This window comes from Notechis scutatus, chromosome 1 (genome assembly GCF_049901735.1).
Source record: "Notechis scutatus isolate UNSWTSFEM ecotype Mainland chromosome 1, rNotScu1.2, whole genome shotgun sequence".
Taxonomy (NCBI): domain Eukaryota; kingdom Metazoa; phylum Chordata; class Lepidosauria; order Squamata; family Elapidae; genus Notechis; species Notechis scutatus.
The window spans coordinates 133,423,400-133,436,789 of record NC_142009.1 but is presented as its reverse complement, the minus strand read 5'-3'; the positions used below and the strand labels follow the sequence as shown (position 1 = coordinate 133,436,789).

General features: G+C 39.2%; 1 protein-coding gene across 3 annotated transcripts in view; it reads right to left on the bottom strand.

The window, feature by feature from the left end:
* Positions 1-3,719, bottom strand: part of ASAP2 (ArfGAP with SH3 domain, ankyrin repeat and PH domain 2) — an 88,129-nt gene extending 84,410 nt beyond the window's left edge. For 2 of the 3 annotated variants that reach the window (XM_026674336.2, XM_026674338.2), the window contains exon 1: positions 3,211-3,719. In XM_026674336.2, the coding sequence (XP_026530121.1) occupies positions 3,211-3,336 (126 nt within the window). In that variant the 5' untranslated portion in view covers positions 3,337-3,719. The remainder of the gene's footprint in view (positions 1-3,210) is intronic. The other variant, XM_026674337.2, reaches the window with a different exon arrangement.
* Between the last annotated feature and the right edge of the window lie 9,671 nt (positions 3,720-13,390).

Genomic DNA, 13,390 nt, shown 5'->3' with positions numbered 1-13,390 from the left:
AGAAAGATATGGGGGGAAAATGAACTTTTTAAATAATAGCAATGTAGATTGATTTTTAACATAAATATGGTGTAATGAAGCCATTTCAGAACTTCTCTACAAGCAATTCAGAACACCGGCCTTCATTGTAAAGAAAGCAATACTAGCAGATACTGCTATATCGATTTATAAAATTTAACATACTATGAATAATTCTTAGGGAGCAATTCTTAGAAGATTAGTGGAATGTTGATAGTATTATCACTTCTATTATGTCAAAGATGATCTCAATGTATAATGATTATTTTTCTCTATCAAGTATCTAAAATCAAGAGATTTGAGATAACTACTTGAAATCTACTTTCAGCACTGTTTGACCTGCAAGAAACAGCTGATAAAGAATCAAGTATATTTCAATATTTATTTTTGCTTGCTCTTGCTTGCTTATTTAAATTATCTGCTTTTCCATTTATAATTGCAGTTTTTTTTGCATTTTTAAGCTATCACAACCACACTAAGCATTCACATTTACCTCACCAGAACTGAGAATGACGCTCATTCACAAATCAGGATGTCCCGGTGTCTGACTCATAAGATTAAAAAAAGAAATCCCATGATTGAAGTGGTAATTCAAATGCATTTTTTCTCTACAGTACTTCTTCAGGTTTTCATCCTTTATTGTTTAAGTCATGAAGAAGCTATTGCTGGTAAGAATATGAAAGTTAATCCAACCATAAGATTCCCTATAAGCCTCATTCTTGTATTTCCAGTTTTAGACAGATTTTAGAAAACGTACCTTGAACTTTCATAGCATACACAGGAGCATTTTTAAGAAATATAATTTTGTCATGTGTTAAAGAATGATAGGCAGATAGCACTTCTACAAAATAAGCATAAATTCTATCAACTTTTAAAATTAAAGCACTATTGTTCTGTTAAAAAAATTCAAAATACAGGAAATGCTAGTGAATAGCATAAGAGTTATTTATGGAATTGATACATGAAAAGATTCTATCATAAATATAAAAGTCTATTTTAAAATTATATTTGGATGTCCTCCAACACTGTGCTTCAATGTGAAACTTCCATGGATTCAGAAGAAATGGCATGCTTGTTTACAAAGGCTTAACAGGAAATGGACTACACAGTATATTGGCCATTCCAAGTATTTCTTCCATCTTATATCTATTCATTTTCAATCAGACAACCTGAGCGAAAGAGTTAATGGATATCTGTAGGGAGAGGTGGGACTTTCAAATACCAAGTTGCTAACTAACTCTTGCTTCACAGCACATCTACTTAAATGCATATATAGACATGCATGTCTACTTAAAAAAATAACTTTCACTGTATTCTATGCAGATTTATGTAAGAGAAATTTCCACTGTGTTTAACTGCAGCCTCAGAGATTGAAAACTCACATTAATTTTTATTTTAAATGGTAAAAGGAAACTTTTCCTAAAGGCTGCTTTGTATTGCTTAAGATCTTAACAACATACACATTGAAAAAAGTTGAAGAACTAATTAGGGTACCATAGCTGAAGAGATAAACAGTAATTCTACAATTATCATATGCACAAAATAGTTTGTTTTAAAATATCAGGCACAAGTACAATATATGAGCCCACCATAACAAATTACACATCAATTTACAATATACTGAATACTGATGAAGTAAGTCTAAAGAGACCAGTACTCAGTTTAAAAATGCAAAACAACTTCATACTTTATTTATATCAAAGAGGTACAATTACTGTCAATAATATAGGTTTCAAAATTAACAGAGAGGTAATATTGTGTTAATCCAAGCACTAAAGGAAAAACTTGCAACCTACATATAATGTTGAAAATAATAACAAACTTTTTAAATCCTAATACAGCCTCACAAAGAATTCCCAACTAAGATTTAATATTTTCTACCCTATTTCAGAGCAGATAGACTTTTTGTGAGGGCTGGAATGAACAAAAGCAGAGTCCTAAATCAAACCCCTCTGCCTTTAAAAACACCATGCGTGCAATATCCACTTTTCTTTTGTCTGAAGAGAAGACTTAAAATCAAGAGCCAGGGGTCTCTCAACTTACTAAGGGGGGAATGGTGTAGACTTGTGATGTCAGCAAAAGAGAAGCCTGAAAGAACTGTTGTTGCTTTGGTTTTTTAAAAAAAATCAATCCCAAAGCTGATGTTAGTGGTCAGGGACTCAGGCCCTTTGTTTAGAAATAGACGCCTTTCCATTCCTGAAGGAAGGATGCCACTCAAAAGATAATAGAGAGGAATTGAACACTTAAAAAGAGTGGAAGACACCCTACACTCTGGAAACATTTGTACATTTGCTTCACATGTTTGCTCAAAAATAAGCCCCCTGAGGTTCAGTGGGGCTCCCTCCTAAAAGAATGGGGCACAGCATGGTGGCTCCTAGAGCACCCCTATTGAAAAAAAAAAAAGAGTATATCCTGCTGCACAAACTCCTCAATCTCGCAATGGTGGTCCCTCTCTATCCAGAACACAAGAACTATACTGAAGAAAGGAAAGTAACTATGGATGAGTTGTTTCGTCAGAGGCTCTTCCCGCCCTCTCCCGCAGAGAAGCTGCAATCTATCAGGAAGAGTTAAGGTGCCTCCGATAGCTTTGCGCCTTCTCCCCCCCCCCCATGGTTAACAGAAGACAGGTTGAAATAATTGGGGGGGGGAGAAGATGTCCAAATACAGGTGGTTCCACACACCGCCCCCTCCCCGAAAGGCCGAGGGAAGTCCAGCCATTGTGGCAGGAGTCTTATTAGCAGGGCTGGAGGTGCGGGATTAGTAACGCCGAGACGAATTTTGCTGAGGAAAGAAGCGCCAAGAGAGAGGGATTCCGCACCACACGCACAAAAAGGAAATACATATATCTATAAAAAAAGGCGGGCAAAAAAAGGGAGTAGGAGAAAAGCCGCGCGAAGCTTCTTCCCAGCCTGGCACAAATCTCTCCCCCCCCCCCCCCCAAAGAAGGCTTTAAGGGCGCTGAGCTGGGCACGAAGCCCCCTTTGTGCCGGAAAGACGCAGGTCTGGAAGAGAGGGAAGCAGGCTCGAAGCTCCGCTCCTCCATCTTCCAGCCAGCTTCTGCCCGCACACAGACCGACCCACACAGACGAGCCCGAAGCTGCCGCGAGCGAGCCGCCTTTTGCAGGCCAGGCGGAGGGGCAGGGCTGAGCAAGGGCTGGGCTCTGGCTGCCCCCGCTGGCGACTCCCGCTCACCTCTTCGATGGCCGTCACGGTGTTCCGGCACTGAACCATCCGGGTGGTGAAGTTGGAGGCGGTGGGCGACTTGTAATCCTCATTGGTCTCGGACACGAATTCCGACACGGTGATCTGGTCCGGCATGGCGGGGAGGGAGGGAAGGAAGGAAGGAAAGGGAAGAGTAAAGGAGAGCGGCGGCGGCGGCGGCGGCGGCGGGGCGGCTCCAGGAGAGGAGGGGACGGGGAAAAGGGATTGGAAAGGCAGCGAGCGAGAGGCAGGCAGGCAGGCGGGAGGGGGAGCCTCCCCGCCTTACATCGTTCAACAACCCGCCGCTGCTGCAGGGCTTTCTCCTTGCAAGCTAAACAGCTCGGAAGCGTTGAAGGGGCTATTATTGTGACCTACGCGCAGATACACACAGGCAGGCACCCCGCACGGACACAGACACACACGGAAATGCTCTAGTTTCGGGGAGGGAAGGGAGACCGAATGAACCACGCCGCCCTGCCTTCTAAATCACGCACATGCCGCGGGGGGATAAGCCAAACCAGCACTCCTCCCACAATCACGCACTGGGGGGAGAACCCAACACAACGCCCGCCCCTCTTGAAGGCCAGAGCAGGTTGGGAGCCCTGATCGGAACCAGGCGGGGAGGTGGAAAGACCCGGTGTGTGTTTATGTGATTGGGGAAGGGTATCTGCACTCCTCGACCCTGGTACTCTGGCAATGCCAAGGCACGGCTCTGCCCCCTTTTCAAAACCATCTTGCAAGGTAGGGAAGGTTGGAAAGGAGTGGCCCTAGAGAGATAGCTAAACCTGGGGAGGGGAGAGGGAGAGAGGTGCATGGGGGTCTCACCTGAACTTAAAGCAGGTGCTTCTGCATGTTTTATGCTCTTAAATGTTTTGTACTGGGGGTGGGGGGAGACACATGATAGCAGTATTCCACTATTTAAGAGATTGGCACAAAGAGGAGGGAAGGTCAATTTATTTTCCAAAGCACCAGAGGGCAGAACAAGAAACAATGGATGGAAACTAAGCAAGGAGAGAAACAACCTGGGATTAAGGAGAAACTTCCTAATAGTGAGAAAAATTAACCAGTGGAACAACTTGCCTCCAGAAATTGTGGGGCTCAACACTTTTAAGAAAAGACTGGACAGCCCCTTGTCTGAAATGGTATACGTTCTCCTGCTCGAGCAGGGGGTTGGACTAGAAGACCTCAAAAGTCCCTTCCAGCTCTATTTTGACTGTATAAATAGTAGGATCTAGTCCTTTGTAAGTATGATGTGTAGACTGGTTCACCCCTGAGGGTGGGCTGATCTGTACTTTCAGTTTCTTGCAAGTGTGAGTTTTCATCTTTACTCAACCCACAGTCTGCCTGATTTTTCTGAAGTGTTTGTTCACACAGCCCTGAATCATAAACTACACTAGTCAATCACAGGCTTTGGTGTGAATCCAGTCTGTATGATTAATAGCATAGGGTGTCATCTGGTTAATTTCCAAATTGTGGGTGTGTTGTCTGGTCAAGTACAAATGAATTATGTACATAAGTGTGTGAATAACTCTGTAAATGTCACCTTATATTTTGCTGTGATTTTCAAAACAGGAATAAACAATGCCATGAAAATAATGTCTGAACAAGATCTTGATGGAAGAGTGAAATTATTGGAAAAAAAAGACTTTTAAATAATGTGCTAAATATGTTGAAATTATATTTGTAGTAATTTATTCACTCATGTCATTTAATATCCTTTTATATTATCATCAGTAAGTGATGAATACAACAAGACATCTAACAGGAAAAATATTTTGTACAATAATACTGTGTTGGTAGGCAGCCAGTTTGGCAGAAGCCATCTAGTATACAGGTAGCTTCCCCATCAATCTCTGAAGTAAAGCATTTTCAATCCATGGAGAAAGGTGTATAATCCTTTGGATTTGGAACCAGTGATGTGATAAGGGATGCACTCTGAAAAATGTGTGAAAATCCTGTATTGACTTAATTCTAATGAATGCTAAAGTAGCAGAAAGTAGTTAATATCATTGCTCCCAATATGTAATTATGTTCTCCTTCTGTCATTTAAATGTTGCTGTTTAATAATAGTATTTGCAGGGAGAGTGAAAATGACAGCATAATCTAACACCTTGGGATAGTTGATTTAGTAAAAGAAATTGAGTAAAAGAAAGAAGGCAGCATCTCCCAAAGAATTATCAAGGCAGGAATTATTTTCCTTTGAAAGGTAGAAAAGGATCTTACATTGTTTCACTGTAAATCCAGAATGCTGAGAAAAGCATGGTTACTAGTGAATAAATACCTCATGCAAATAGCCAATGGTGAATGGGCCTGTACAGGTAATCTGTTTCTGAAGTTAAGACAGCCACAACCTCATCCTCCAATCCTATGATCATATTTTGAGCAGTTGGCAACCAGCTCACCCTTATGACTGTTTGCAGCGTCCCTCAGTCACATGATTGCAATTTGTGGGGATTTTTGTTGGTTTCCAGCATTTTTTATTTCTGACAAATACCATCCATTGGGGGGAAATTCACTTAATGACCACTACGAAAAATGTGGAAAAATTGGTTCTAGTCACAGGATGTCTTGACTTACTGCTGCAACAACTTATGACTCTAATTGGGCCAGAATTACATTTATAAGTCAAGAATTACCTGTATTACAGGGTAGTTGTAAAAACTAGTCATCTTTCTTAAGCAGACAAAATGAATTAAGCCAGGCGTGTCCAACCACTACTAGTAATGCAGCTTCACAAGATAATATTTAAAAAATAAAGGAAATTTGTTATTTATATATTTATACATTTTACATACTGCCCAAGACAATTTCCCTTCACTTAATGCAGCCCAAGCAAGCCAAAACATTGGACACCAATGCAGCCCTAGATAGAACTGCTATGTAAATGATGAGTAACTATCTCCCACTCTTGGGATCGGGAACAAAATGGCCATATTTCCATTGACTCAAAAAGACCTGGAATTTAAACTCCAGAACTGAAAAACTAAGTATTAGAAAGACCAAGATTGCTGTGGTCTTCAATAGACAGATCTGTGCATAAATGAGCTCTGTCTTGCCTACATACAGTAAATTCTCTAGCCATTTCATGTATGTGAGTTTCTCTGGTAAGTAGTTTCTAAATATGATCTGCTGCAGTATTTGGTGTATCGAGTTTTATTGCTACGCCTGGCATAGCTACGTCTTGAAAGCTAAGCATTAATTACAAAAAGAAGGTAGGCAAAATATGCAGAGTTTCTGAAATTCTTTCCATCCCCTTAATAGTAGCACCTGTCTGGGTCATATGAGCTGGGGAGGGGAATTTAAGAATGGAGCAATTGAAACTGCCAAATGGATTCTCCCACAGGGTCCCTTGAGAGGGTTTCTTCTAGATTTCTTTCTACCATAGCCCCAGGCATATTTAGCCCTCTTTCAGACCCAGTCTTTATTTTTGTGGCTCTTCTTCAATACACCAAATGAAGTCCAATTCTATTTAGTTCCAGAGTATTATTCTGCTGATGGATGGACAGATGGATTCTCCCAGCCCTTTGACGTAACTTCCTTCCAACCATCTATTAGTTGGGGGGGGGGGGTGTTGTTTCCCCCATATTAATATGACCAAATTGTTTCCATTCATACAATGTGACACTGTCACATGGCTTGCACATGCACATCTCCATCCGAGATCAACCTGTAGAATACAGAACAAGCTATTGGTGGTTTATTTTGTTTGGGGAAGAACAGAAATTGGAGGCTCTTAAGCACTGCTTTGCTATAGAACATGTATTTTGTGAAACACCTTTAGAAATTAAGTTGGTTCCCATCTTTTTGACTTTCTGAAACTCCTGAAAACTGAGTTATTCTGAAGGTTCAATATGTTTTTAGTCTATGGAGATTCTCGGTCATTCAGGTCATGGTTGTCCTGAAAGGGTTTTTTTTTTTTCAAAAGGCAACAGAAACTTGTTTTTCCTTGAAGACATTTTGATTCTCATCCAAGCAGCTCCTTCAGTCTAGTTGGTTTTTGGAAAAAAAGCATTTTTGAGACATCAATATGTTTTGCTACCTAAAGTCAAACTTTTGTTATTGCAGATAAGTTTTGTTAAAATAGTCAGACAGTGGTTCCAAACTTCATCAACCTTATTTCTCATAAGCTGAGCCTGACCTCATATTTGTACAATCCATATGCCCTTTCTCTATGGTATTAGATCTCAATATGTCCTGAAATTTATACTCAAATTTGCTTGAATACAAATTAAACTCTGCACCTGATGCAGGACCCCACTTCCTTAAATGCAAGGAGAATGGGAAGAAAGAAGGGGAGTTAAAGGGGCAAAGCCCACATATATAGTCCTTTAAGTATTGATTAAGAATTCCTGAAGAAAACTACTGCATACTGTTATCTAACTAAAATGAGTTACTCCAACTTGCTGCACTGCAGGGCTGACTCTAAGAATTTTAATCTTAGCATCCCAAAGATAAATGACATTGTAGAGTTGACTTTAATAGTGAGTCCATCCAGGCAGTTTTCTTAGTAGAGCAAAATGGTTTGCCACCACTTTGTTTCCAGTTGTTTTTTTCAATTTCTTTATCAACCCTACAACTCTGGAATTCCCTGGAGATCTCACATCTAACCAGGCACAATGCTCTTGCCTTCTATACAACCACAAGGTTGGCCAGTTGCTACCACTTGCTGCAAAATTCTTTGGCAGAGTACAACAAATCTAGCATCATGCAGTGATTCTGGATTTTGTCACATGTAAACTGTATCCATCCAGCAGGCTTAAAACATGATTTATTCAACCCAATTGTTGGAATTCAACTTAGTGAACCAGAAATTAAAAACATGGTTTATGGATCTGCACAATACTGAGCTAAAATACAACTATTTTGTGGTTGAATGTATGAGTGAACACAAAAGAATTGCCCAAGGTAAAGGAATGCATCCCCTCCCAATTGCATTCTTTAGCTCTGTTGTAGGGAAAAGTAATACAGCACATAAATGCAGAATTAATTAGGTGGTAATAATTACTACCTGTGAAATTTCTTAATGCAATTCATTAGCTATGTATTCTGTATCACATTCTTTAAATACATTTAGCTTTCTTGTTTCAGAAGTTGATTATACAATCAAGGACAATAGACAAGATATGTAGGAAAATTTATTAATGACTTGATTCTTTTAGGTTTCTTTTTCAGAATCAAAAATTATGCCACTTAAAAAGCAATGTGTGACAAAATGTACTTGGGTTTTTCCTTTGGACATTTATTACATTCGTGCTTACAAGAAATCTTTACTGATTTCCAGAGATTGCGGGGTTAGGGGGGTTGCTGAACCTTGGGAGAAGGAATATTCCAGGTGAAAGGGGCTATTGTGGAAAAAGCAGACATTCTATGTCTCACTAGATAACAATATTTAACAAAAGGGTGTCCACTCTATCCAACCTGGTGGAATGGGAAGGGGATGGTGTTCTCGCATATTCCCTGGGCCCATGTCATATAGGTCTTGAAAGTGGTGATCATCACCTATAAATGCACCCAGGTTAATGGGCGCCTGTGCAGCTTTTACCATGGCAGCATAATATGGGCAAACAATATAATATGAATGCATTGCTGTAGTGTAGACCATTTGTATCTTCTAGATCTTCAAGGGCAGCCCCAAGTAGAATGTGTACAGAAGTCTGATCCTGATATGAAGCAAGGTATGAGTGACCAAGAGGAAGATCTCATGGTCCAGAAATGGCCAGAATTGGTATACAAGATGAATCTGTGCAAAAGCCCACTTGGCCATGGCTGCCACATGTTCTAACTTGCCTTCAGTTAAGGTATTTGATCTATGACATGGGTGTCAAACTCGATCTCGTCACGTGACGTGCCGGGTTTTTGCCTTTGTGGAACTGGGGTGGTTGTGGCTTGCATGTGATGCATTCAGCCCGCAGGCCGCCAGTTTGACACCCCGATCTATGAGAATACATTCAACAGATGATTTGCATACAGTCTCATTAATTTGCTAACTGTTTTAGCATTTTTGAGAGAATGTTTTACTCAAATAAGGCTGGCCTCTTTCCTAGGAAATTATAATATGACATAACATGCTATAATTAATGTGAAATTCGGAGATTTATATGGTATGCAGCATTATACTGAATTTTGTTGTTGTTACCATCACATACTTAATTTAGTAATAATTATTTTGCATAGATTTTGCTATCTTTCTGATGATCCCCCCTTTCTCTGTTCATACATTTTCCCAACAGCAATTTGCCTTATAGATAAAGCCAAATTGGAGAGTCATGTTATAGTTTTTACACTATTGAGAAAATAAAGAGATTAATCAACTCTAACTTGTGTTGCACTTTCCCTCATTAATCCTTTCATTTGATCTTCTCCTTTAGAGTGATAACATTTTAGTAATGTCACACGGCTAGATGGCAAGACATGGAGAAGATGGAAGGTAACACAAAGCAGAATCTGTATCTTCTATGTCAGGATATTAAGTTCAGTAGCTAGAACAGTAAAGTTTACAATGGGCCAGAACACAGCTCTGGTTGATTGGTTGAAGAGTGCTGGCTCATGCATGAGGCAATCTATGCTGTGATTGTTTGCTGTGGATGTAAAGGTGGAATTTCCCTTTTTTCCTGTCTTTCTTCTTCTGTGTGTTCTGTATGCTGATTAATTTACTTCGTGATGTTGCTATGTTCCTGACTGTCTTGTCTTAATATAAGTATTAAATGTATTTATTTATATAAAACTACAAATTTGTGTCAGTGTCTCTGACTTCATCTGGACAGTTGCTGTGCAATTCCTAGACATTCTATCAATTGATTAGCTGAGTGAATCAGAACAAAATCTGCAAAATTCACCAATATAACTTGAATTAATCTGTGCATCGAGTCGTGAGATAATGCTGTGCTCAATGCATATTTCCAGTGAAACCCACAAAATACAAAATATGTATTTCAAAGAACAGCATAATGTACCACTAAAGACCTCATCATACTGAATGAAATTGAGTTGAATTGAAGGGTGTCCCTTCAATCCCTTCAATAGGGATTCAGTTGCTGCTTGCTGAAGTATCTCCCTGCTCTGTGTGTGTGTGTGTGTGTGTGTGTGTGTGTGATATTTTCATAGGCAGAGCTCTGCATTCTTATCCATTCTTTCAATGCGTCAATTTGAGCAGTTGACTAAAATGGTGCACAATGCGGAGGTTAAATTAGCAACTGGTTTTCTTTCAATAAAACAACAGAGTCAGTTTGTGAATAAAACAGAGGGTCTCTAAATGTGATAAATAAATAAAACATGCTTATCTCATATTTTCCAAAAATAATTATCTGAATATCCTTGATATTTCTGTGACCTGAAATTTGAAAAGCTTCCATTCTACAGAGCAAATATGGGGCAATGATGGTGCCAGCAAATCCTTCATGACTATGATGTATTAGATTTCTTTCTGTCTTGTCAGGTGTGAGAAGTCAGGGGTCAGGAAAGAGTTCAAAAATACAAGCAGTCCTAGACGTACAACAATTCATTTAGTGACCTGTTCAAACAACAGAAAAAGTGACTTATGACCATTTTTCACACTTATGACCATTTGCAGCATCCCTATAGTCACATGACCAAAATTTGGACACTTGGCAACTAATTCATACTTACAACAGTTGCAGTGTCCCATGCTAGGCAACTGGTTCATATTTATGATTGTTGTAGCGCTCCTGGGGCCATGTGATCGCCTGCTGGAACCTTCTGACAAGCAAAGTCAATGAGGAAGCCAGATTCAATTAACAATCATGTTACTAACTTAACAACTACAAGGATTCACTTAACAACTGTGGCAAAACATGTCGTAAAATGGGGCAAAACTCAACAACCAAAATTTTGGGCTCAATTATGGTCATAAGTGGAGGACTACCGGCACTGCAAGTTTATTTCATGCTACCATATTCATACACAAGAAACCGAACTTTAAGGGTCAAGGCAAATTGACTTCAATGGATTTCAAGTGGGGCTGGACCTAGATCTCTTACGGGGTATAGAGACTCCAAATTGATGATATATTTGACCCCACCCTTAGGCTCAGCTTAGTCACCTCCTATACTATTTTTCATTCAGGAGCTCAAGGTAATAAATCTAGTGCTGTCGTCTCCAATTGATCTCCTTTGAAACAGGTTGAGCTGTGAGAGGGAAAGTGTGAGAGGAAGATGGCTCAAAGAATTTATGTTGATGGTGAACTAGAAGCGCTGTCTGGCTCCTAGTCCAGTATCTTAACCACTACACAAACTGGCTCTATATTTGCTGCACTTCCTGAGTCAATTTGCATATAGACACAAGTGGAAAGGCATCATGGGATTATCTGGATTTGGCTGTATGTTGTACGAACCCAGACACTGCAATTTGTTTAGTAAAATATGATTTTAATAAACATGATGTAAAGTGATCTGAAAAGCTACTCACAATCATTCAAATGTTACCAATATTCTGTTGTTTGATTTATACACATTCACATTTTTGTCATTTTGGTTTTCGTTATACCTCAGAAAACGTTATTATAGTTCAAATCATATATTTTGTGAATTGCAAGACCACTAAAGCATTGTAACTAATTATCTTTAGATGTTAAGAAGGGTTAAGAAGTTAAATACTCAAAACAATAGGTTAAAGTAGAATAAATCTTAAGGATTGTAGGCTCATACATGGAATTGTATTAAATTATAAAATATTAAATGGGTGTTTGAAATTAAGCCGAGCATTATAAGATATAGGAATAGCCACAATCAATCACTGAATGTATTTTGTTAATATGGGACAGAAAAGCTAACCCGAAGTTACAAATTGTGTGAATTTTTTGGCTATAAAGAAGTATATGCCTTCTTAACATCCAGATTATATTACCCACTGTTGAAGTCATAAAAGTTGTCAGAAGTGAAGATATATATTGTATATGCTTCCTGCAAGACAGGAAATCCTTAATTCTATTTTTCCCCATAAGTTAAATATAGTATATGGCTGATACTGTTGTCTTGTTTTGTAAAATTCTGTACAGTAATAGTTACTGTTGTTACAACTATATCAAATAATAAATAGAAGAGTAATATCACACACACACACACACGCACACAGAAATACAGTCTGTTCCTTGTAGTCACATGCACTAAATGCCTACAATATATTGTCCACTTGCGTATAAGATTTTTTTGGATCTCAGTTCTCTAGCCAGTTTGTTCAATAACAAGAGATTTGGAAGAATGCAACCCCAAACAGTCTTGGATATTGACCACATGCATTCTTCTGTTCAATTATTTTCAATTCTTGGAGACTACCTTGACAAGCCTCTGCAGTTTGTTACCAAGGTTTTTCAGAAATAATTTGCCATTGCCTCCTTCCTAGAATTGGGAACAAGTGACTGGCCCAAGGTCACTTGGTTGGCTTTGTGCCTAAAATGGGACTAGAAGTCACTACACCAAACTGAGTCTCTACAAACACGCCCCCCCCCACACACACACACTCCTTTAGCATATATTATGCTAATTCTTTCCAATGGCAATAAGACATAAATTTTGATCATGAAATGACTTTCCTTTCACTATGCTGATGAGTATTGTGACAATTCTTTTCATTCCTCTTTTGGAGCACATAGGCTGCATAGGATAAGACAAGGATTCCCAACCCCTGGGCTATGGACTGGTACTGGTCCACAGCCTGCCAGGAATTGGGCCACACAAGTGAGTGAAGCCCCATCCGCACATGTATGAGATCCAGATAGTGCATGAAACCATGTCCTGCAGTCCATGGAACAACCACCCTCCACAGAACTGGTACTTGGTGCTTAAAATGTTGGCAGCCGCTGGGATAAGAGGAACTAAGGAGGAGGGGCTTGTAAATTCCAAGCAGGAGGATAGTAGAGAATATGATAGACTAAGCATCCTTGTAAATTCCCAGAAAATAAGTCATTCATTAAAGCTTATATAAGATGAAAAATTGCAGTATTATAACTAATGTTTCATTGTGAGGCTCATACCACCAAATAAGAGTTAAACATACAGAGGCATAGCAATTGTTTTTGGCATTGAAAATATCAATCAGAAATTTTATTAACTTTTCACTATAATTGGTAGCACATGCTAGCTCTACAATCCAAGTAACAAAATAACAATTCGAGTAGAAGGCATAATTGCTAGTTCTTAGGATTTATTTCTTCCCC